The 25,433-nt window shown below is 48.4% G+C and overlaps 1 protein-coding gene across 4 annotated transcripts in view; it reads right to left on the reverse strand.

The window, feature by feature from the left end:
- Positions 1–25,433, reverse strand: part of rnf220a (ring finger protein 220a) — an 87,416-nt gene that overhangs the window by 16,374 nt on the left and 45,609 nt on the right. For all 4 annotated transcript variants that reach the window (XM_028978617.1, XM_028978616.1, XM_028978614.1 and 1 more), the window contains exons 3-5: positions 7,995–8,124; positions 3,597–3,645; positions 1,122–1,217 (exon numbers count right to left, since the gene is read on the reverse strand). In XM_028978617.1, coding sequence (XP_028834450.1) covers positions 1,122–1,217; positions 3,597–3,645; positions 7,995–8,124 — 275 coding nt within the window. The remainder of the gene's footprint in view (positions 1–1,121; positions 1,218–3,596; positions 3,646–7,994; positions 8,125–25,433) is intronic.

Consider the following 25,433-nt stretch of genomic DNA (forward strand, 5'->3'; position numbering starts at 1 on the left):
CTCGCCAGATCCAATATGTGCCCGCTTTTTGACACGGGCATTGTGGGCGCCGGTTCAAAAAGCAGCGGTGAGTCGCTCATGCATCATCGGTGCTGACAGGCTTTTATGACCAGTGTTTCAGTCGTGGCCAATTACGGCCAGCCTTTACTTTGCTGATGTGCCGTCCCACTGGTTCCGTGCGATGCAAAAGTGACGGATGTTGCCAGAGAAGATGACAATTATGATTTCATGGAGGCTTCATCGACTTAATTATTTGCAGGTGGACCTCTGCGGCCGCCTTGCTAATGAAGATTTTCACTTTATCACTTGACCTTAAAAGGTGCTTTTTGGCCGTGTATTACCGAACTTAACACATTTAACAGCCCATAATTTTGCTGGGTTGTCGAGCCATCGGTCAAAGCCTCCTCCATTTACCCCAACATGGGCTACGCTGAATAACATTTTTTTTTGCTTTTTGACACAGCCGGGGTCTCGGCGTGCATGGAAGAGCGGCTGGGAAAGGCACAGTGGTGCGGTCCGGCCCCTCCGGCGGAGGAGGGAGGAGACGTGTCAAGGACACTGGGCATCCTGGGCTGTGGGGCAGCGCGAGATTAGCTCAGGGGTTAAACTACGAATGATTACATATCAGAGCGGGAGCCACATTACCGCCTGGGCAAATCTAGGCTGGAGATATGGAAGGTGGTGGAGGAGGGGGAGGCGGGGGAGACCTGTATTAACACATCCAGACAGCCAGATCCTCTCCGGGATAAGGGACGAGGCTCTCTCACACACAAGCGGCGAGGACGAGACCAGCCACCACTGCCCTTACGCCTTCAGTCATTATGTGATATAAATCAGATTGAAAACAACAGGAGAGAATAAGGTTCCAGACAACAAATCTTGTTGCAACAGAAAATCAGTCCTTTTTTTTGTGTGTGGGGAGGGTCCTTTCAAGGAGTCTGTCCCAGTCTTCTGATTTTATTGTAATTTTATTCTAAGTGCCTATGGGCCTGGGTGATTTGTGTTCTATTCCACCGTAAACCCGATTGCCCAAAATTGCCCAAAATACAAGGAAGTTGCACATGATCGAGTCCGAAAGGCACCACCACACGTGTCATTGTCGTGTCCTCCGACGTCCTCACCTGGTATCTGTCAGAGTGGTGGTTGTCGTCGGTGGAAAGCGGGGAGACCACAGGTGATTCGCCCTCCCGTTTGATGTGGACGGACAGAAGGAGAGACTGTGGAGAGAGCAGGACAGATGAGCGTGGCACCACTTCACACGGCCCTGGTTAGACTTTAACCACATGCAATTACACTTGGTATCTAGCATAGTAATAATAAAGAATGATTAAGTCGAGGGATGTCTTTCCGCCAGAATACACCTACATAGAGTGCATCAAAATGTATTCTTCTGATGCGTGTAACTTATGCTGCTGATGTGTGTAACTGGGTGAAAGAGTGCATAGTTGACTTATTGATCTTGTTGAAGAAATAGGACAATTACATGAATGAGGCTGTCTGAGAAGCACTGCTTTAGTGTACTAACACTACAGGCCACGTAAAACACGGATGCATAAATAAAGAGTGCGAATGCCCATGAGCAGGCCATAGTCGATACTGTACGAGCAGCTCCAGGTTAGCACTGCTGACAGGTAATCACTATTACACCCTTAGTGGCGTTATGAATAACATATCTGTAGACAGGGCAGCATAAACCCCAAGGTTACTTTATGTGAAAAGGCAAGAGCGTTGGCCGGCCTGATGGCAGCCAGTGTCACATGGCACTTTGGCTGTCCATAAACCTGCCCGAATGCCTTAAAAGACATTACAAGAGCCCGACTCCGGGAAAACCTAATTGACTTAATTTCTCAAATGAATTAGGGATGCCGAGAGGGGAGGAGGGAATGCTTTCTTGATCTCCGTCTAGATTTTTATGAGGCAGCTATAAAATATTTGTATTTACAGTCTGCTCCGATTAATCAAAGAGAGAGGAGGGGCAGCGGCTTTAGTGGCTGACAACTGTAATCTGATACTAATATGTGAAAAATAGCAGAGCCCTCAGTGGGGACCGTAAATTAGGCATTATGCATGGCTTCCTATGCTGTTCAATCACAAGGTCAGGGAGCTATTTATTTGTGCACTCTGCGTGTTCAGGAGCTTTGGGAATACTGGCCGAGTGTGTGTGCGTGTGTGTGTATGCCTTGCTAACTGTGTAGGGCCGCCTGGATAATCAAATGGGTTTTTTATGTCTTGTAGTCCTGTTTAAAGGGCTAATGTATCACATGATGTGACTAATGGTCATCATGTTTTGCTTGGCTGGTTAGATTTCTGAGAGTTTATGGTGTTCTGTGGTCCAGGTGAGCCACAGATGCACTTAGCGGCTGAAATAGTAGTTTCAGGCCCTGCAGTTGTGCCAGGCAGATGATTGCAGTGGTTTGGTGTTGAAATGTGGGTCCTCCATGCCCACTGTGAGGATTAGCAGTCACACAAGCTACAAACAAGAGTGAATATGGTGATGTGCTCTTGAGGGCGGGGGGTTCACTAGAGGGCAAGGCCTGGTGAGGTTAATTCCCTTTAGAGATGCTGCCGAGGTCTGGATCCGCTCAGCAGCAATGCTGAATGGGGCACAGAAACATCGTCTGGCCCTGGCCTGATCCCAGAGAGCCTCTTCATTTTCCACACGTTCCGGTGCAATGCTTAACACGGAGCGAGGGATGCTCAGTCACGTCTCAGAGCACCAATCCTTCTGCTCTCTCTGCATCTCTCGCTTTGTCCCTGTCTCAAGCCTCGCTTTATTGCCATGCACCTCCATACGGCACTACCTGTTTTTTTCAAATTAAACGTAAAGCCCCACCATCATCAAAGTGTTAAACTTGAGTAAAATCCCTTTTCAGCTGAGTGCTTTGCTAAGGAATCACTTTAACCTGAGGCATGTCTTCAGAAATGCCAGCTGACACATAAATGTGCACGCTGAATGTTAAGGAGGCATCATTACTACCACACTTAGATATCCTAAAGATTTACAACGGCATTCTGGAGCTCAGAAAAGCCTAGAGCTTCTAGAAGAGAAACCTTCTGTGGGGCAGTGGCACTTAAGATGGCGGTGAGAGCATCTATCTTCCCCTCCATGAGCAACACTGCCTGGCACCGTGCCGGTGGAAATGGCAGACTCCTCTCCACACAATATCAGAAGGCATCTATCTCAGTCTGAAACCTCTCATCAACAGGTGCATCACCTGACTCGGCGTGTCTGGAGCCGTTCAATTTAACCCTGCGTTCATCTGGCTCTACAGAAAAAAGCAGGGACTGCTAAAACAACGCAGATATGGAGGCAACAGCTGACGTGGATTGTGGCGGACTGTGGAAAGAGGCACTCTCACCATGACCATCTTCTCCACACCCACTAAAATGGACTGTCAGGAAGTGTTTGAGGGTGTCGTTTTACCATCGGAGAGTCGGAGCAGGAAATAAAGTAGCATTTTGCCAAGTTTTCATTTCAGACGGTCACTCCATTTGAGGCTATAATTCCTGCATGACATCACATCCTGTGTGTAACATTACACGTTCTTCAAGGCACATGGAATAAAAAACAACAAATGATGGACAGAGGCTCTCACCTTGGGTGTACCTGGAGCTGTGTTTGTGTCCTTGTGTGACGGGTTCTTGCTGAAAGGGTTGAGAGAACGAAAATCCGTTAGAAAATGAATGGGATTGTACCTGAGTCACATGTATATGTGCATTTGAGAAGGCCCTGGTGCGAAGGCTATCTCTACCTCTGCTTGAGACTCTGTGTATGTGTGTGTGCTTCTTGCCCTTTCGAGACGCTGAAGGCTGCTTCACTGGTAAAATGTGCCTCAAACAGGCACAGACAAGGGTGGCTGTAATGTGAGCCTACAAAGCTTCACAAATCATATCTGTAATCGGCAGGATGTACAATGACACCCCCCCCCCAACCCACCCAGGCCCCTCCCCTGGTGCCATTCAATCTATGAAGCCCTGGGCCATGCTGTATTTGAAACAATTGCTGTCCAAAAGTACGACTGCTAAGCAGATTTGGTATATAATTTTTTTATTGAAGTAATCACTCTCATACAGCCACCCCCCCTCCCCTGCAGTACGGCTCAGGCAGGAGAAATAAACGATTTTGCCATTATTTGATTTGTCAGTGAAAAGCCTTGGGCACTTAGGACTTTGAAATATGTTGAGGACAATGCGCCGGCTTGTAAACATTGTATTAAAGAGTCGGGGGTGGCTTTTCTGGCTGATGGGGGGGTTGGTGGTGGTTGGGGAGTCTCACTCAACGTTGGGCATTGAAGATGACTGATTAAGACACAGGAAACATTACACAAGCTGGATAACATAGCAATTCGAATCTCTCCTTCATATCCTTCCATCCACTGCCTGCTGCACTTCTCTCCTCCCTTTCTTCTTCTCTTTACAGGTCTGTCACTCCTGCTGTCGTGTTTCCCTCCCTCCTCTGCTCTGCTGTGCTACTTGTTCCGTGGTGATGATGGGGCCATTGTGCTAACAGGACAGACATCAGCCACATCATGTTCATTCTGATCCAAACCCTACTGGAGCAATCTGGCAGAGCAATTGGAGGGTTACAGATGATCTACACGATGACAGGAAGAGGTCATCATGAAAGCACCGCGGTTGTGAGAGGAGCTCTGGGAAAACATGCCCTGACATGAAGAAGAAATGTGACAGAGAGCAGAGGGGGAGCAGTCTGGTGTCTGGTGGGGTAGTCACACATGCACCACTCAGGCCGGCTGAGTGCTAAAAGCCAGGATGGATGGCAGGTTGGGGTGGGTTCACCACAATGCCCCGCCCCTTTTCTCAGGTAATAGCCCCTATTCGGGCCTCTTCATCTGTGATTGATCTGCCCATGCAGAGAGGAAGATAGAAAAGGAGACAGAGTGGGAGAGAGACAGCAAGAGAAAGTGAGAGACCGAGAGAGAGAGCGAGACAACACAAATCAGGGAAGGGCCTTGAAAGGGGATAAATTGCCCCATGTGTGGCGGCCGGCTGTTTGTGGGATAATAAACGCACTCCCCAACACCATAAATCCGCCAGTGAGGCACAATGTATCTCACTGGCCTCAGTCATCATCACACCCATCCACTCCACACCGCTGGCCAATTGAAGCACGAGCCAATCAGAACCACTCTCAGATAAAAAGGCCGACCTCAGGTGCGGCGGTGTGCAGATTTCATGTTTTAATCTCTTTACATCTTTGTTCTCATGCGAGCAGCCCCGTCTCGGCGGGAACGATAATCACGAGTGACTTGTTAACGGCGGCTGCCGTTGTCACAGGCGGAGAAACGAAGCGGCGGTGGCGGCGCTCAGAATGACAGCCATGTGATAGAGACAGGATGAAGAGGAGAATGGGAGAGAGGGAAGAAAGATGAAAGGGGACAGAGAGAGGGATGGAGCAGTGTGTTGGTGTGACTCATTGTCTATCACACACAACACACACACACACACACACACACACACACACACACACACACACACACAGACACTCATCATCTACCCTGTGTGTGTGTTTGTCTGAAGGAATTCCGTTGTAAAGGCTGTCAGTAGAAGCTCTCATTCTTGTCAAGGCAATGAAACAAGTTTCGAAATGAGAAATAAAGCACGGAGGTGGGGCGCGATGGAGCAGATGAACACAAAGGAATGTGCGGACCATGATGACCTTCCTGCCTGTGAATCCTGTCTCACCCCTGCAGTTTTTCAGAAATAAAACCAGACAGTGGCTCAGTTCTCTTGTGATCTTCACTCCCAATTTTTCCAAACTCAGACCATTTGCAGCAGGCTGCAGTGTGTGTGTTCGCAAATTTAAAAAGGTTTTGCGTGTGAGTGTGTGTGCTTGTCGGGGTGTCTCAGAGTGACAAAAATGGAATAAACAGCAGATGATGGTTGAGGGCTTGTAAGCCGGAGATAAAGATTGCTTTTGGTGTCGTTCAGACGCCAGCCCTCGCTCGCTCCGGTGGAGGTAAATTGATTACGTGGGGAGGGTGGGGGCTGTGTCGGGTTGTGGGGGGTGGTATGTAGATTGCTGTGGCCCTTTGAGCAAACCAGTGTGTAAAGGCCATGATAGATTTCCATTTCTATACATGAGGAAAGAGAAGAGCTGGCAGTCCCAATCTCTCTCTCTCTCTCTCTACATCTCCTCACACATGATACGTCTGAGTCGGCCTCCTCCATTTTCCATGCACTCAGCTCTGATTTGGTGCTAAATGAAACAGAATCATTAAAGAGAGATTTACTGCAGATTGCCACAAATTCACCGTGTCACTTTCAATGATCAGTGCTTTGGCCTGTGTGTGTGTGTGTGTGTGTGTCTCAACATTTATAAAGAATTTATGAATTCTAGTAAAATGGTGCATACTGTTCAGAGGAACAGAACACAAGCCGTGAGCTGCGAATTAAAGCTTTTAAAGAAATGACTGAAGGCTGGCGAACCCGAAATGGATCCAGCTACACTCCAGTCTCATCTGTCCGTAAATGGGTCTGAGCTCCAGAATCATCGTACCCAGATGAGACAATTAGGGTCCGTCTGTGTGCAAATTGGGATCAGGAAGAGGCCGTTTATTCAAACACAAGACAAATGGAGCGGGAGTCTGATCCAATTAGATGCCACATATCACAGGAGAGCAACTGCATGAAGGGAATCTCGTCTAGAACCGCGCCGGAGATCTCAACTCATCCTTTTTTATCATGGAATCTAAAATCCCACTTATGCAAATGAACAATTAGCGATCCGTGTTCTGATGCTTTTTGTGCACCTGCTAACCAGTGCTGTTTATTAATGAATGCCGACTAAGCTTTAACTATTTATTTTTCTGTAATTGAATTTTGAACACACACACACACACACACACACACACACACACACACACACACAGACACAGCACCTACTTTCTGATTTAAATCAAAGGGAGCTGGGCTGCTTTGTTGGAGAAGGGTGTTGGCATTGTAGGGGGGTTGGGGTATAACTCAGGGTTTATGGTGAGGAGGTTAATAGGAGGGTAGCGGGCGAGGCTAAATCATGGTGTGGCAGCGTTGAGCGGAGTCCGCCACTGACAAACGAGGAGGGATGACGCTATTTCCTTAAATAACCACCACCGTCAGACAGCTAGCCGGCGGTGGCAGCAGCAGCGCTGTCCCATACTGTCGCTGCCCAGAGGGGAGGGCGAACCGCTGCCCTTAATTAATTATTACTCTTTCTCTCTTTCTGTCCATCACTCGTACCTTCAATAAATCTCCTTTCTTTTTAATGTCTGCATAGATAGAATAGATACACACACACACACACATATCCTAATTTCATTATACAATGACAACCATACACACATGGTAATTCTCCTGTCTTAATAAGATAATAATAAGAACATTTTAATAGTACATGATAATGGATGCCTTGCTGGTGATCAGTCTGATTATTAATACTCCAACACCACATGTCTGCAGATCTCATTCTGATTTGTTACACTGCAGGTTTTGAATTCTTTTTTCATCAATCAGTTCTGTAATTTTAGAACCTGTACTTTCTCAATTCTTGCCCCTCGTATGCAACTGCAGCTTTGTTAACACTTACCACATGTTGTGATGTTATTAAAAGAAATGTGAGTTTGGATTTGAGACGGAGACAGGAGATGGAGAGAGTGGCGAGATCCTCTCTGATCCACTGATGGTACTTCTCCAGGACTGGCTAAAGCCATCAATGATTTATGACCTACCCCTCTAAAACTACAGGTGTTGCATGGCTTTAGGCTTGTTTGTGTGTGTGTGTGTGTGTGTGTGTGTGTGTATGTGTGTGGAATGCTGGTGACTCATAATGAAGAGAGGACAGTCACATGTGAACAACAGAATGGCCTCTAGAGGACAGCAGAGCTGCTGCAGTCCTGCTGTATAAAAATCATTGATTCTCAGACTGTGTACAGGGCTGCCCTATGTGGTGCACATGTGTGTGTGCGTGTGTGTCTGTGTGTGTGTGTGTGTGTATGTACCTCATATGCATATGTGTGAGTTTCTCCATCTCCTGCTCCATGTGCTCCTGCAGCTCTCCTGGGCGCAGAAGGACCTGACAGATGGGACAGATGGGGGCCTGACTGTCATAGAGAGACACCTTCTTCTTACCTGCAAAAGAAAAAAAGGACAGTGAATAAAACACACACACACACACACACACACACACACACACACACACACACACACACACACTCACACACACACACAGACACACACTGAATTCCTTGCAGGCATGCAGACAAGCACGCATACAAGTTCTTGTTGTGTCTTGTTTTTAGACCTCCTATAAACAGGCACCTGTTCTGTGGGTGTGTATTTATGGTTTGTGTGTGTGTGTACTCTGTTAAAGATGAAAATAAACTTCCAGACAGTGTATGTCCCACTCTCTCTTCCCTCAAACAGAGGGATCTCGAGAATCAGACAAGCTATAATTAACCATAGGAACAATAGGCTGGCCTACAAACAGGACATCCTGGATGGACGACCCATCACCAAGGCAACAGACTAAGCCAAGTCTGATAGGCTTTCAAGTACACACACACACACACACACACGCACACACTCACTCACAGAAGTCTCTGCTTCTGTAGACCAGGGTGATCTGGAATGTGTGTGTAGAACGTTATTGTGCGTTTGTACTAATGGCAGTGACATCTGCAGCTGTACACATTCACACAGGCACCTGACAGGCCTACTCTTTTACAAGGACCCAGATTAGAAACACTGGCAGCTGGGATCAGAACAGATTCATGATCGGCCTGTCTGTAGGGCTTCCCTCCAGCACTGTAAATGGCAGCGTAACACACACGGACACTGAAGAGCTGCTGAAAAACAGACACATCACCTCCGATAATATATTGTGTATGTAAGATTTTTCAAAATGCTAAAAATTGTCACTTTCAATGTTTAGAATTCAATTTAGTCTAAATAAGCATTTTTTCATTGTAAGGAGTAGCACAATGTCCTCACTTGCATGTGGACATTTGGTCCCTGCTAAGAGGGAATATAAGGGAAACACACACACACACACACACACACACACATATTCTGCCACCGGCTCTGAGCGAGCGTGTGGCTGCATAGTCATCTCCCATCTCCAGTCGGCCGCTGCTCTACACTCTGGACATTTTAAGTGACTTTGAAAAATCGGTAATCGATTACAATTCTGTGTGTCTCCCTCCCTCCTCCCTCCCAGCCTCCCTCTGGCTCGTTTGGCCCGCCTCGTTCCTTCTCCCGCCGCATCTCCCCTTCTTCCTCCTTTCATCTCTACAGCTCTTTCACGGCTTCTCCTCTCGGGCCCTCACCCTCCCCTCTTGTCTCTGCTCAGCTTTATTGTCCTGACAAGATAATTTGAGTTGTGTCAAAGCAATCACTGTCCACAAGAGTAAACAAAGAGGGACCCAATCCCGGGCCGCCAATGATCAAGCGCTTTCAATTCCGCCGGCGAACCCACATCGTGTCACAAACACACAGAAATGGCTTCATTTCTCTCCGGGCAAAGGTTGCTTTTTAGTATTTTCTTGGGTTCGTCTGGACAGTGCCAATTTTTTGCCTGCTTATGAATGTCTGATGTTAGCTAACAGTCAAAGTGAAATGATTGACATTGTGAAACACTGACACAGCACACACAACCAAACGTGTCCTCTGCATTCACCCATCACCCTTGGCGAGCAGTGGGCAGCTGTGAAAGGCTGTGTGGAGACGGTGCTTGGCGTTTCGGGATTTGAACCGGCAACCTTTCGATTGCGGGTCCGCTTCCTTACCCGCTAGGCCACCCTACTTTGACCAAGTATAAGCAAAAATGGCCATGTTGAGTGTTTGCGTTTGTGTGTGTGTGACCCGCATGGAGTGCAGGCCCCGCCCCTTCCCCATTCTATACACCCGTTTCCCCTCCATTTACAGGGCTGTTGTGTCACGGGCTGAGGAGTTGAGGGGTTGCGAGTGTGGAGTGTGCCTGTGTGAGTGAGCATTTCCTCTCCCCCCCCCCCCTTCCCCAATGTAGAATCCTCTGTTTGACCCAGAGATCAGTAAAAAAAAAAAAAAAAAAAAAAAAAAGCCAGTGACCGAGGTGACAGAATGCTGATGTTGTCGCGAAATAGCTGTCTCTTTTTGACACCCCCCCATCACCTCCTGTCAGAACACACTTTCTTTGCTGAGGGTCGCTGTGTGGGTTGCTGACTGAGCATGAAACACGGAAACCTCAACACCTGAGCCCTCAGCACAGTTAAAGTGAAGTGATTGTCACATGTGATACACAGCAGCACAGCACACGGTGCGCACAGTGAAATTTGTCCTCTGCATTTAACCCATTACCCTGAGTGAGCAGTGGGCAGCCATGACAGGTGCCCGGGGAGCAGTGTGTGGGGACGGTGCTTTGCTCAGTGGTACCTCAGTGGCACCTTGGCGGATCGGGATTTGAACCTTCTGATTACGGGGCCGCTTCCTTAACCGCTAGGCCACCACTGCCCGTAAAAATGTGTGCCACCCTGCCTTCATTTAAAAAGGAACATGTCGAGAGTTAAAGAAACCTACTTCACTTATAAATTTGTGTTTTTTGCCCAGCAGAAGAAGCAGCGGCAGCGGCAGTGCTGCTAGATGTTGCCCTGCCGGGTGCGATTCACCTGTATAGAGTATTTGGTAATGAACACCCCACCACCACTGCTGTATTTAACCCACGCATCCAGATATCAGCCTGCATTCCTGATTGCAGGTCCTCTGACACCGGCGGCGCTGGTCCTCCCCTCCTCTCTCCGCCCTCACCTTCTCCCTTCCTGCTCCGGGCAGTGACTGATGGCCGCGGGCAGGCGGAGATATAAATCCTGGGACGTGCGCGTGTGGGTTACGGCGCGTGTGCGCCGCTTGTCAGCGCGTTAAAGATGATTAATGTGGGACGCCCCCCCGTGCCAGACCCTGGAGCAGGAGCGAGGGGGAGTCCGTTTAATCTGCAGGACCGCGGGGACCTGGCGCGTGTCGGGGGGGGGGCTGGATAACAGGGAAATAGGACTGACAGAACTTTTTAGTGCTGAGATTTCTCACCCAAATGCCAGAGAGTGCAGCGCTGAGCGAGGGGAGAGAGGAGAGAGGGGGAGGAAGTGTTTCTGACAGGCCTGATGGAGGACGGACCCCCTCTCTTCTAATGCAGCAAGATGGACGATCTCATCTCTCTCTATCTCTATCTGTGATCTCTTCTTTTAATCTCTGCCATCTTGCTGCTTCATCAGACCTCTCTCTCTCTCTCTCTCACACACACACGGGTCCCATGTCAGACAGCCACACTAATGAGAGCCACACTAAAAAAACGATCCATCAGTTAAAACACACATTACCCCCCTCGTGTGGGGAACGGGGTGAGAATGCATCGCCAACGTAGCATCGCAGTCCGCGTATTTAAAGCATAACCCGAAGAAAGAAGGACCCCCGCCCGTGTTCCACCTCCCACCCCGCCTGGGACTGTCTCCCCACCCGTTTCGCCCCAAACCGCAACTGCTCCCACATGCCCGCAGTCCCCGCCCATGTACGTATCAGACGCCATAAAATACCGTTTGGTGCGTTAAGTCTGGTCAAACAGGGTGGGGCACTTTTCGGTCCAACTGGTGTAAATAACTCCTCTTGGTGCATCGGTGTGTGTCACGCGTGCAGTGATTTTTTTTTTCTTTTTAATACGCACTTCATCTGCGTGAGTGTGTGCTAATGAATGAGCACTGTGTGTGTGTGTGTGTGTGTGTGAGAGAGACTCACTGGCAAGAGAACAAAGCTGTGAAGTGTTAACGCTGCTGCACCGTGTGTGTGTGTGTGTGTGAGATGTCTGTTGATGGGTGCTGTGAACGCTGACCACCCTTGTCACCGTAACATGTGCTCTGTGTTTGTTTCGGCCTTTCAGCCGGACGTCCAAATTGCTCGGTAGTTAAATCGGCCGCGTGCGTTTAGCGGCGCTGAGGCCGACGGAGCACGTTCCTCCCCCTCCATCAGATCGGCAGCGCGCCGGACGGGGACCCCCTATGTGTAATGGGCTCTAATGAAAGAACAAAAGAGCGCCTTAATGACTCTAATCACAGCCAGCAGAGGCGCGCAGCTAACAAACCCCACAAGTTCCTCGTCTCCCTTCATTTCTCCCGGGAAAGTCGCCACTTCGTTTACAGGAGTCTCCTCTCTTCTGGAAGCTGATTGAGGCCATTGGATTTTTCACGTTTAACCGGACCTGGCATGTTCTTCGGTGCAGCCCCGCGTAATGGGCTCGTAAACGTCTGTCCTTGAAGACACGCTCTCCTTCTCAATCTTGTCATGTTTGCCTTTTCGCGTTTTCTCCACGCTGCTGAGGCCTAAAAATGAGTTTCCCGCCAACGTGCATCAAGCATCGGGCCTCCGTCTTTCTTCATGGTCGCTCCTCTGTCCTTCCCCCTGTGAACCCCGTCCCCGCGCCGGCGTCGGTAAACAGGGAGATCTCTCATGCCTGCCTGAATGTGTAACTGCATTACCAGGCATGATAACGTCTACAAATAACGTGCCAGAAGGGGAATTTGATTTGATTCCCGGGCCTTTTTTTCCCTCCTGTGGTAGAGACGCCCGGCCTCCCTGTCATCTTCCCCTTGCCTGGAGCTGTACACCCCCACCACAAGCCCCGATTCAGAGCGACACCGCCTCATGTGCACAATCAAATAAATCTAGCCGAGCTGTCGGCTTTCATTTCAGACCCTCGGCACCCCAAACCACGGCAAGGTGAGTCCCCCCGCAAGTCATCTCCATAATGGGAAATATGGGCTTTAAACGCACAAGTAGGGGAGAATTAGAGTGATGATGGGGCTGTGTGTGTGTGTGTGTGTGTGTGTGAGAGAGAGAGAGACAGAGAGAGAGTGAGAGACTGGTGGTTTCTGCTGTTATAGGCATGCGAGGGAGAAAACAGAGGGGAACAGGGTCTGTTCATTTGGGAGGATGTGTGATGAAATGGATCGGGGTCATCTTCAGTTTGGCACAGCGCGAGCAAGGCCCCCATCAGCGCGGAGATGGTCGGAGCAGGAGGCCGTCACTCAGTGACAGTGATGCATTGGGCTTTTAAACGGCGCTCTCGCACGCCCCACGCAAAGCAGCTTAGTGCACCACTGCTGCCCACCTTCACCACAGCATCTCCACATAGCTGGTGGCGTTCAGTATTTAAATTCGGTGGATCTGTATGGGTCCTTCTCAGTTGTGTGTGTGTGTGTGTGTGTGAGGGGGTGAACTTCTCTGAGCATGTTTCACTTTGGATGGTCCAATCGGGTGAAATAATAAGAAAAAAGTATTAATGGATAAATACAGAACACACCAAATGTATTCTGTAGTGTATTGTGTTACATTATTTAAAACGTATTCAGAATACTTCTAGAAAAAAATATAAAACATAAGAGTTGGGCAGAAGTGAGGCCTGTTTAACTAAGCTGCAGCAATATTGTTAACGTAAAAAAACACCCTGTGTCAAATATTGATCCAATATTGATCCAACTAAACAGTTTATTGCAGAACTTCCTCATTTTTTATTTAAATAAAATTGACACAGTACTGTTCTCCTGCTGTTCTCTAATATAGTTTTTTACGCTGGCAGACTTTGGCTTGTAGGAGGTTATTAACATGTTTACAAAAAGCCTAATCTTCTACAGACATTCACATATCATCAGGGTCTCTAAATGTAATTAAATGGTTGTTGTCTTCATTGTTAATATTTTTTATTTGTGTCTTGTTCAAATTTCAGAATACAGAGTTTCAAAGTAAATATGATGAAAATATTTTCACAGCTGCACATTAATGTATTTTTAATGCATGTATAAAACTGTATCATTATTTTAATGTGTAACTGTATCATTATAATAATGTATCATTATTTGTCGATTACATGTTATATAAGCACTAACATGAATAAAAATGTTATTTTGTCTGTGTGTGTGTATAATTTTATGAATGTGGTGCTGATATATATAACATGTAATTGACAAATAATTGTACAGCAGTTTTACACATGCTATATATATATATATATATATATATATATATATATAGATAGATAGATATAGATATAGATAGATATAGATAGCGAGAGAGAGAGAGAGAGTTGTTATTATTATTGTTGTTATTATTATTAATTGACTGTCATCCTTTTTATATTGCAGCACATGCTTTATGAAATATTATTGAAAAATTTAAAAACATAAACTAAACACTGAATATTTTTATTTAGAATTTTGAGGATGTAAGACTGTCCTATGTATTCTGCTACATCCCAACCTTGTGGAGAGGTGTATGTGCAGGTGTGTGTGGCGTGTGTGTGGTTCTGTTTGTGGGTGGGTGTGATCGGTGCGGTGACGGCTGTTTATTCAATCAATCACCTTGTCGGCGAGACAGTGGAGTGCGGGGGCTGGAGATCACATTTAGCCTCGCTGGGGAGAGGGGAGCAAATTAATACACCATTACCCACTTACTGACCCAGGAAATGAGAGTGACACCGGCGGGTTTGAGCTGAGGGGGGCCATAAACACAGGCGCTGCGCTTCCACTTATCTACAACACCACCCCACCGTCTTCCTCCCCAGGGGGCTTCGCCACCCCACCCCAATACCTGAAATAAGCGCATTTTTGGACGTAACCACCCAAAATGCTGCAGCTCAATACAAGGATTTCAACTTAAATAATTACGGGCCGATCAATCCCTGCACCTTTTACCCAGACTGCAGCTAGAACTAAACTCTTCAGCTGAGACCAGGCTCAGATACCTGAAGTTGCTGAAATCCTGTGCTGTGCTCCCTGACCTGATGGAACCAGGTAAATTCCAACCAGTTACTCACAGCTGAACGACCCAACAATCACAACCGCACACCATCACTGCGTGTTAAGCAGGCAGGTGGGACGAATGGGGTGGAGCCCAGAGGGAATTGGGAAGGTGTGACTGAACGCCTCTCGGAGGAGCCATCAGTCAAGCCAGGAAAAAGTGACGGAAAAACACACCCCCACATCCACACACTCTCTCATCTGAAGAACGCCACCTTCAGTCTCCCCGTCCCCACCTTTCTACAGGAGGTCTGGGCTCCTTAAACCCTTGACCACTGGATCAAACACCGATATGAGCTCAGCAGTCAGACCTGACTATGAAAAGCTGAGAAATGTGTGCGTGGTTTAGTGTGTGATGAAGAGCAATGTCTTTTACATTAGAACTTGACAAACTTCAGCAGATTCATCTTCCCCTGTGTGTGCATGTTACCATCTGCCCATCAGAACACACACACACACACACACACGCTCGCATACACACCCTTTGTTCCATAACACCTTGTCATCATTTGAATAAGTGTGGTGCTCTCTGTCTCTCCCTCTGATGTTGTTCAGAATGGGAATTAATTACGGGGCCGATGCTGTTTATGCCCTGATGTTGTAACTAATTAGCACTAATGGTGACATACAGAAGCCAACAGAGGTAATAGAATTCAGATGGAGGGGGGGGCTGTCATAACCACGGCGACCACTGTCTCCGCCTCTCCTTTCTCCACATATTAACACCTGCGCCTGTCGTCGCACCAGAATCTTCTCCCTCTCTCTCTCTACCACACAAACACACACACACACAGCTGTATCCTCCTGTATGAATGTTGGTATCGAACACACTTTCTCCCAGCTCTTATTCCCAGTACACTGGAACGGCACGGATTCATCAACCCTGGGAACGCGGTGCGGGGATGACTGTGGGGGGGGAGGAGACATCGAATGCAGGGGCCATAAAAATGTGCAGGAGACTCTAAAGGCTTAATGATTTTAAAGTTACAAGAGAAAGTGCTGCTAAGCCCGACGATCAATCAAATCTAGCACCGCCGGCTATGCCAAATGGCCTGGCTCCTGACCTCCTGCTTTGCATTCTGGGTAGGCACTCCCTGCAGATTTCTGGGAGTGCAAGTGACGTTTAACCTATCTCCGCGAAGGCTTGTTCTTCTTTCTGCGCGCTGACCCGCTGACCCCTGCACAGTGCTACAGATCAATAGTGTGGCTTGTCTGACAGCGGCAGAGTTGGTAGGTGGGTGACCGACTCCTGGCCGTCAGCTAAAATTCGCACGCGTCTTCTCACTGTTTTCGCCATTTTGCCAGAGTAACGTTTCTCCGCCTGTCACACTTCAGAGAAAGCAGGTCGCCCGGTTACAGACAATCTGTCATTAGATTCCATTACAGGGGGATGGATTTATCACTGGGGACTCTCTTGTGTCTACCACACACACACACAGAAAGCTCACAGCTCAGCCCTCTGTGCACAGGGACTGGGGATTTCCTGTTCCTGGACCCCTCCTCATCTGACAGGTCTTAAAGTGAGGAGCTTCACAACTGACGGCGCAATGACACACACCTCCTCCATTCATCTTCTCTCCATGCGCGCGCGTGTGTGTGTGTGTGTGTGTGCTAGCATGTAATTGTGTATGACTGTGTGTTTGCGTCCGTCCTCTCCCGCGTTCAGAGCTCCGTGTGCTGATGGATTGACACCTTTTGCTGCGGCGCGTGTGCAGTGGGGTCTCGGTGTTATCAGGACCTGCCACGGCGGCCACGCTAATCCTCCCACTGTGCCCACGTATCTGTATCTACCACTGCCACATATATCCCTCTCCCGCCCCCCCCCATCCCTCCTTCAGACAGGGTTTAATAATAATGGCTGAATTGTGGCTGAAGTGGCCCCGGCGATGGATATCTGGAGAAGTGGGTTTTGCAGCAGGCAGTCCTCAGGCCACCCGATAAACAGAGCTCAGCGCTCTCAAGGGGCGGCCGAGGACCCTCAAGGAGGGCAGAGCCACTCCGACGGCGGTTCCCTGGCCCTCAGTCCATCACCGGACTTCAGGCTTATCTGCACTGTCGTTCTCTTCCTCTTGCACACACCCGTATCTCTCGGTCAGTGTGTTATGAGTTCTGACAGTAGAGGGGGTTGTTACTCTTTTTCCAGTCCTGGCGCGTCCGGATGGAGCTGTTACACCTGTCATTACAGCACAGGGCCTCAGGACGGAGCCTCCGCCCCTCTCCCCAGTGCAGGGTCCCAGGACGGAGCCTCCACCCCCTGGCCTGCAGCCTGTTCTTACACCGCGATCGATAGAAAATGAAAGTGGCTGGAATGGTTGTGCTGGTGCTTACACATTAACATCTGTGCTCATCCCCCCCTCCCCGTCCTCATCTTCTTCTCAGACACACGCTCCCTGCCTGCAACTGAGACAACCCCGAGTGCAGGGTCACAGGGGGCCGGTGGGGGGGGAGAGAGAGAGAAAGGATCCCTGGGAGCGATTGACAGGAGATGGTGGCGTTTAGGAGTTTAAGTGTTAAAGAACGGAGGGGGGGCAGCGGCGGCAGCGATGTGCCTCCTGTAATAGCGGAGAAGGAGGCAAGTTTTGCCCGTCTGCTCACTGTCTGGGGACTCAAATCTCAGAGCAATTTTCAGGCTGGGTGATTGGCAGCTTGATGTGCATTCTTCCCCCTCAGGAGCGGGCGATAACTCTGGGCCATTCTGCGCTTCTCGGCCTGTTGCGGGGCTATTACAATGACAATGCCGATAAGGGACATTTATCACTGCCGCCGCTGGATGACAGAGCGACCCATCAACAGGTCTGCTGGGGCCGCGAGGCAAACCAGCAGCAACCACGGCAGTGGGGGGACCGGCATTAGCTTTACCCGCTTAGTCAGAAAAACTATGCTGCTCACTTACGGTTAAGCACACATGCTGTCATGCACATGTTCACAGACACAGACACATCACACCCAATGCACACTCAGTAAGACACACAGGCTATGTTCACATATAAGAGATATGCACATACAAAGGTTGCCTACGGGACTATTGCAAATATAAGTTTCACGATTCACTCTAAAATAAAAGATTCACTAATTCTTACATTTCAACCCTTTCAATATATCTGCTTGTATGGTTTGGTAGTAGGTGCGGTCCCAAGACCATTTATGTGATGTGGGTGGTTAGTGGTATTATGAGCACAGAAAACAGAGCAGAAAAGGAGGAGACAGGATTGGTTAAATCTGAATCCTCATTTAAGTATGTTAACTTTCAGCAGTTCTGTGTGTGTTTGTGTGCATTTTTGGATGACTTTAGGTTGGCTACACTACTTGCCAAACGGTGTATGTGTGTGATGCATTGGCAGGAGGGGGGGTTACATTAAATTCGATTAGATTACAGGGAAGTACAGGGAAACTAAATGCAGTTTAAGGCTAACCAGATGTGCAATAAGCAGCAAGTGTAGGATAAAGGTAAAGTTATGGAATATAAATATGAACATATGTAAAAGAAAAAGTGTAAAATATGAATTCTATATGTACAATGTAGTGCAATGATTATGTGCAAAAATGTGCAAGATTAAATAGTACTTCCATAGTAAGTACTGAAAACTTTCATCACCTTCTGGGTGTCAGAAATTATTACAGACCAACAACTTCTTGTTTATATCTGTTTATTTCTATAAATCTTAAATCCATACTATATATGACATTAGCTAACACTTGCCCACATTGTACCATACCAATGCTTTGAAAATAGTGCTCATAAACCTTTTCAAAGATTTGCTACCCTCTCTGGTCCGCTTCCATTGCGGGATCTGTCCAGGACAAGGCTCCAGAGAAAAGAAACAGTCAAAGTGGTGCTTTGTGTTCTTAATGAAGAGGAAAAGTGAACCATGCTGCAGACTTCAGAGGAGTCAGAGTTTGCTCGTAGAGTTCACATACAGATGGGAAAAAAAATGCTGAATCATCTGTGTGAGTTCATTTAAAGGAGTCTATTACTGGAAACGAACACACATTGTGTCACGCGCATTTACCCACACGTACACACGGAAACAGACAGCGCTCACCCTCGGTACAAACAGCCCCACACACACGTACAGAGTGGCTTCAGGTGCCGACAGGATGCACGCATGTGTGTATTTCTGCTCTATTTTTGCAGCACGTTTTACTGTAAATCCTACTTTTTCCTGCTGACTCAAAAGAAGGCTCACAAATACAAAGCGGGCCCATCCTGTCAGTGGCGCTCATGCTGTGTGTTTACAGCAGGGCATTGTGGGTTCACGCCGGCTGCTCTGCGCTGCACACATCCTCTGCTTCTGTGTCTGCGGTTTTACTGACCCTTCACATTGTGCCACATTGTTTGGGTTCCCACAAGAACAGCATTGTTCTGAGCTTCGGTGGGCAGAGGACACTTTTCAGGACACGATAAAAAAGGCCCATTGTGTGATGGGCAGTGGCACGGCCGGTGTCCACAGCTGTCCTGTGGTGATGGGTAGTGTCAGGGCATGAAGGAGAGGGGGGATTTAATCACCCACAATCCACAATCCACCTCTTTGGGACTGTTGGGCATTTCCCACCATTCACCTGTAGGGGGCAGCATGAAATGAAATGTCACCTCACCCTGTCACCAACTTAACCCATCTTGTAAACAGCCACAAGGAAGGTGATGATGCTGCTGAACCTGATGAAGCCTAATGTGTAGGTTCTGGCTCCGTGTCACAGCGCACCGTAATAACTGGCCGGGTGGTCAATGCACCAGCGCATGGGTCGTGACCCCCTCCCCTCCCGTTGAGGTGGGCACAGAGCGGGCGGCCCTTTGACTCCCCTGGTTTACGGCACTGACCTTGAGCCATTAACACCACAAACCTCCAGACGAGGAAGCTAATTTACAGCACTGGGACACTGACTCTCAGCTCACAGCCTGCCGGAAAGAATCCAGGCTTCTCTGCCTGCCCAGACAGAACCGTACACCAAACACACACAAACACACACAACCACAGAGGAAGTGAGAGGAGGGAAAAACAACAAAAATAAACACCAAACCAGGAGACACAAAAGTCATGTCATATAAATGTAATATATTATCAATTATGTGATAAACACATACACATATATTGTATGTTTAATAATATAGAGTTGGTTATTCACCAGAAGCTACACTAAAGTCTGTGTCCAGCACAGACACCATCCGGCTGATCAGTATTTATCACCGGAGCCCAACCCTGACCACAGGCACCATAGACCTGGACAAACAATCTGGCCATGATGGATGTGGACCTTTCAGGCCATAAAGTTATTAACTTTTAACAATCAGCTACTGCTTGGCATACGAGCCATGCCGGAGGATTAACCCCCTGGTACCACTCCATAACTCATCTACAACTTCTGCTCTCTCCGTCCATCTATCTCTATCCGTCCACAAGGGCATTAGTCTAGTATCTATTACCCATTAGCCTTTTTCTTTTGGCTGCGGGAGACCGGCTGGAGGAAGAGCTCCAGATTTGTCTCCCTGTCCGACAACAAACATTTCCCCGACAATTAAAGTACACAGAAAATCCATCCACAGGTTTCAAACGCCACCGCTCTACCTGCAAATCAATCCTCACTGATTCCAAACCAAGCGCCAAGCTAACAGCCCTTGACTGAAATGTAAATGTATTGAACACACAGCCTTGTCTGCCAAAAGCTTGCGATAGTGTGGCTAAGCACACACAGGTCGCCAGGCAGGTTGGCGTCACGGCACGCCAAGGTGTGTGTGTGTGTGTGTGTGTGTGTGTGTGTGTTTGCAGGCACAGAGCCTGGCGACACACACACCACGCCAGGCAGTGTGACCCATGCCCTGTTTATTGACCGACTCCAGCCTGTCTGGAGTTCATTGGGAGTCTCCACAATCTCTCCTGAGATGATTAAAAATTAATTGATCACTGGAATATTATCCAGAGCGCTGATGACAAGGCAGCTAATAAATGTTAATTAGTGTTTTTCCCTCTTTCTTCATTTTTTTTATGACCCCCCGCTGGTTCTCGGCCCGCTGATATCAGGCCGTAAACTCATTAGTTGCTAACACACCTAGCGCTGCAGCTCATTTGGCAGCAACAAACAAGATTAGGACCGGGTCCTGCTCCTCCTTCCCATACCGTGCTGCTAAACGGTTAACACCTGTGGCCGTCTGTCTCAGCAGCACGACCTCTGACCTCTCGCAGGGACTCAGGCCAAATGGGCACGTGGGAGGAGGGGGGAATTACTTCTGACAGTCCGCGTGGCAGAGGGAACCCTCAAAGAGTAATAAGTGAGAGGAGCGAGAACCAAAACGTAACAGGTTGTTCGAATTCCCATCCAACTCCGCCCCCTTCTCCACACACTCATCAGACAGAGCTCCGAAAATCAATCAACCAACCACCGGGAAGACAAGCACCCTGCTGATCCCAACGCTTTAGCTTAGGAGGCAAGCGAGGTCAGTTGTCTCGCACTTATAACATTTACATTTACAGCATTTATCAGACGCCCTTATCCAGAGCGAGTTACAGGGACAGTCCCCCACCTGGAGACACTCAGGGTTAAGTGTCTTGCTCAGGGACACGATGGTAGTAAGTGGGGTTTGAACCTGGGTCTTGGGTTTGAGTGTGTGACCCACTAGGCTGCTACCACCCTTATGAGCACGCCCTCCCTGCTAATAGCGTAAACAGCTCCACGGCGTGCTCCGTGATTCTGAGACAGAGTCCGGAGCGGCGTCACTCAGAGGCACGGCTCCTCGCGTATTCAACGTTCGCAGGCGCGCGTTACTGCATCAAGCCAATTACAGGAGCGGCGGCGTGGCAGGAATCTGTGTGTTGTCAGTTTTCTTGAGGGAGGACCGCTGCATGTCTCTGTCCCGTGATGACATTTAGCAGCGATTCTCCGTGACATCTCCGTCAGCGAGCGATGCTCAGCACGACAGAAGGTCAGGCATAATGGGAAAAAAGGCCAGCGAATCATTAGAGTGCATAAAAAGAGGGGAAATGGAAGCCTTCCTCCGCCTGTCACTCCCAGCTCTGACGTGTGTGTGTGTTTTTAGATATGATCTGTGTGTAGATGTCTGTCCGGGTCAGAAATGCCCTGTTGGAAGGAAGCGAGGTTTATTTTTACGTTGAAACGGTGGAGTGACGAGTTGGATCCACCTGTTCCACTGAAGCGAGCGGAGTTGTCACGTGCGGGCCGAGGCGGGTGATGGACGGCGGTTGTGTAATGGCAGGAAGCGCTGTACCTGCTGCGGGGGCAGTTCGTTAGCCGCCTGGGAAACCACAGTGACAGGGGCTCCTTCCTGCAGCCAACGGCCAGACAGGTGGCGCTCCGGCCGAGGGAGGGGCGGGTGGGCGCGGCCTTCCGCCTAGAGGAAGTGCAGGGTCGCGGCACCGCGGACGCATTACGGCGAGGCGAGATGGCCGGCAGGCCTCCAGGTTGAATAACAGCAGGTAGTCCAGCAGGGTGAGGAGCGGAGGGGCGATGGGCTGTACGGGAAACCCTCTAAACCACTATCATTAAACTCGTCCTGATTCATTAGTCAGCAGCTGCTCTTAATTAGTCCCTGCGTTCAGGGTATTCTCCACCTAGCACACACACACACACACACACACACACCAGAAGAGCCGCTCCATGCTCTCTATAACAGGGCCATCACCATTAAAGCTGTCAGAAGAAGTACTAAGTGTTATAGCCGATACATTACACGCCACCCACACACACACACACACACACACCACATCGCCACACATTCATGCTGTCACCGGCTCAGCCCTCTGTCCTTGTCTTACAGCCTCAGCATTTGCGGTGACCCCTGAGCAGCGTGGAGTCAAACATCATTTACAGACCCCCGTGTGTTAAAGAATCTATTCTATTTTATTCTATTCTATTCTATTCTATTTTTGCTTCTTCTTTACCATTTTTCATTCGATCTGAATGCAGTAATGATTGTGTTGGGGAACATTAAAGTGCTCTCCGTCTTACCCAATCCCATCGTATTTTCATCGACCGCAGAAACAAATTGCAGTGACACATTGAAAAAAAGGAAAAAAGCCCCCAAAACCAGTGACGCAATTTCATTTAATTCCAGCAGATCACCCGCTGTCACGTCTGAATTCCTGCACCAAGCCCCGACCCAAGTCGTTCCTGACGTGTTTATCACATTAGTATAAGCTCTTGTCCCCGTCACTCCGCCTGGTCATCTGTTTTCATGGCCCCTCGGGGCCCCAAAAGCAGCAATCTGCCCCCTCCCCAACGACAGTCACAGTTTTCTTCATCTCCTCCTTTTCTCCCCTGTCCTCTTTACCCCCCCCATGCTCCCACCCAGTACCCGGTTCTTAATTTTTTTTTTAAATATCTAGGAACCGAGGGAAAACAGACAGAGGGCGTCTGAACGAGACAAAGATTGCCCATGCCAGTTTCAATATGACAAGTGCCAGCGTTATGAAGACAGACGTGATCTGGGATGGGCAGACTGACCTTTTCCAAATGTCACATGTCATTGGGGTTTTATGTCACCCTCCAAACAATATGTCAGGGACATAAAAAATCATTACACCAAAGAATTATGTTACACACAGCAAAAATAATAATTAAGATTATATTATTCAAAGCCAAATAAAGCTTTTTAAAAAATTTATGATTCCAGGAGTGGCTTGTGTGGATGTAGCTCTTTATTCAGACACGGAGAGGGTGGGCACCCAGCATCCATCCATCAGGCCCGTCTTCCTATCGCTCAATATCAGTCACTCTCATTCAGGGGTTCAGATTAAACATCAGTCCTGGTGCAACTTCTGAATGCCGCAGCAGTCAAAACACAAGCAGAATCTGAACTCGCGTCTGGCTATATCTATGTGTGTGTGTGTGTCTGTCTGTGCACGTGGGCACGCATGTAAGTGTGAGTTTCCTATGTTTAAGCTTGTGAGTATGTGTGTTTTGTTATGTGAGGTGTGATGCCTCATGGCATTAGCATTGAGGACACTGTTGATGGCGGTGGAACTGTCCAATCAGCATTATGTATTGTTGGGGTTAAAAGGTGAAGTGATGTCATATTCCTGATAACACAATAAAGACTGTGGTATTTCCTGAGCCTTCCCGTCTGTCTCTCTCTCTCTCTCTCTCTCTCTCTCTCTCTCTCATGGTGACGGCCATACTGTACCAATCTGGCAGGGCCGATAAACCACTCAGTGAAATTTTTATTGCTTTAATAAACAAGAAAGGGTGATTAATGTTGGTCTTCTGCTTCAGTATTTCACATAAATTATGACAGTTTTATATGATGGTCAGGGCGGTCTGAAGTTCCGTCAGAGGAGGTGTGTTGCCTCTTGACAGAAACGGATAAAACAACACTGCTTTTTTTTTTTTTTTATGTCGGGCTGAATTAGAGCTGGGAGCACAGCAGCATGGATGTTGATCATCGTCTGGGGGTGGAACACAGGCAGGGGGAAAATGTTCTGCTAAATGGGTACTAAGACCTTATCATGCCATTGATTATGATCAAAATCAATACAACGTTTATGTTTATTCAGATTAAAAAAAAAATACATGGCAACAAAGACACAGTCACCTTATTTTCCCAGAATTCCTCAATGCCCTTATTGTCAGCCAACCATTACAGCCCTCAACCACTGATCCAATTTGAAACAGCCCTAGCTCCACCCAATCTGCACTGCAGATGATCCCTGAAATCCAACCAGGTTCCAGAATCTCCACCGAGGGCCCTTTCACTGAGGTTGACGGTTATTAGCTCTGCCTGGCAGACCAAAGCACAATAAATAAAACAAATAAATAAGTACATCAATAAAACTAGCGGAGAATTTATCAAGGCTGTGAAGGATAAGACTAGGTAAAAAGTCTTTCGTTCAGGGAAGGAGGCAGGGCTCAACTCTAGATGTTGGCATGCTGAGGTGGGTGACCCAGCTGATGGCTGTGGGGGGTTTGGCTACATCTCTGCCTGTCTTGGGGTCTCTGGACTGGGGGTGATCGGCTCCGACTTGGGCCTGAAAACCACAGCAGAACGCTGGGAGTCTGCAAAACTGTCAGTCTGCAGCATTTTTACAGGCGCTGAAAGCCTCTTTTATATGAAGAGGCCATTAAACGTTTCCTAGAAACAGCGAGTGGAGAAACGCAGCGATTACACCCACAGGCCTGGGAAATGACGAGCGATGCCTGGCTACCGCGCACAACCCATCTCTCCCTGCCTTGCACTTTTTCTCACCGTTTCATCACCCCTCCCGTTGCCATTCTGCCCAGAGAGAAGCTTGGCACCAGGACACTTGACTGGCGCCTTTGGTCAAACTGCCTGCGCTCAGGTGTGTATCTAATGGGGTCCTCGGAGGGAGGCCAAGCCACCAAACTCTCCGTGTCCACACCTCTGGGAATGTCACCCGTGACAACAGAGCGGCTGGAAATCCAGCAGAAATAAGAAGCTTCTCACTGGATCGGGTAAAGTTAGAGTATTTATCGTGCCAACCTGACCTGTCCACGCACTCACACATTCTCGTGTGTTTGTTCATCTGCAGATGGCCTTAACCCCAATCAAACCACCCCATTTTCCGCCCCTGGTTCTCTCACCTCAATATCCCCCCTCTGTCTTTCGACCCCTCCTCCACCTGCCACACCGGGCCATATTAACAGGGCGAATACATTACG

The sequence above is a fragment of the Denticeps clupeoides genome, chromosome 4 (genome assembly GCF_900700375.1).
Source record: "Denticeps clupeoides chromosome 4, fDenClu1.1, whole genome shotgun sequence".
NCBI lineage: Eukaryota > Metazoa > Chordata > Actinopteri > Clupeiformes > Denticipitidae > Denticeps > Denticeps clupeoides.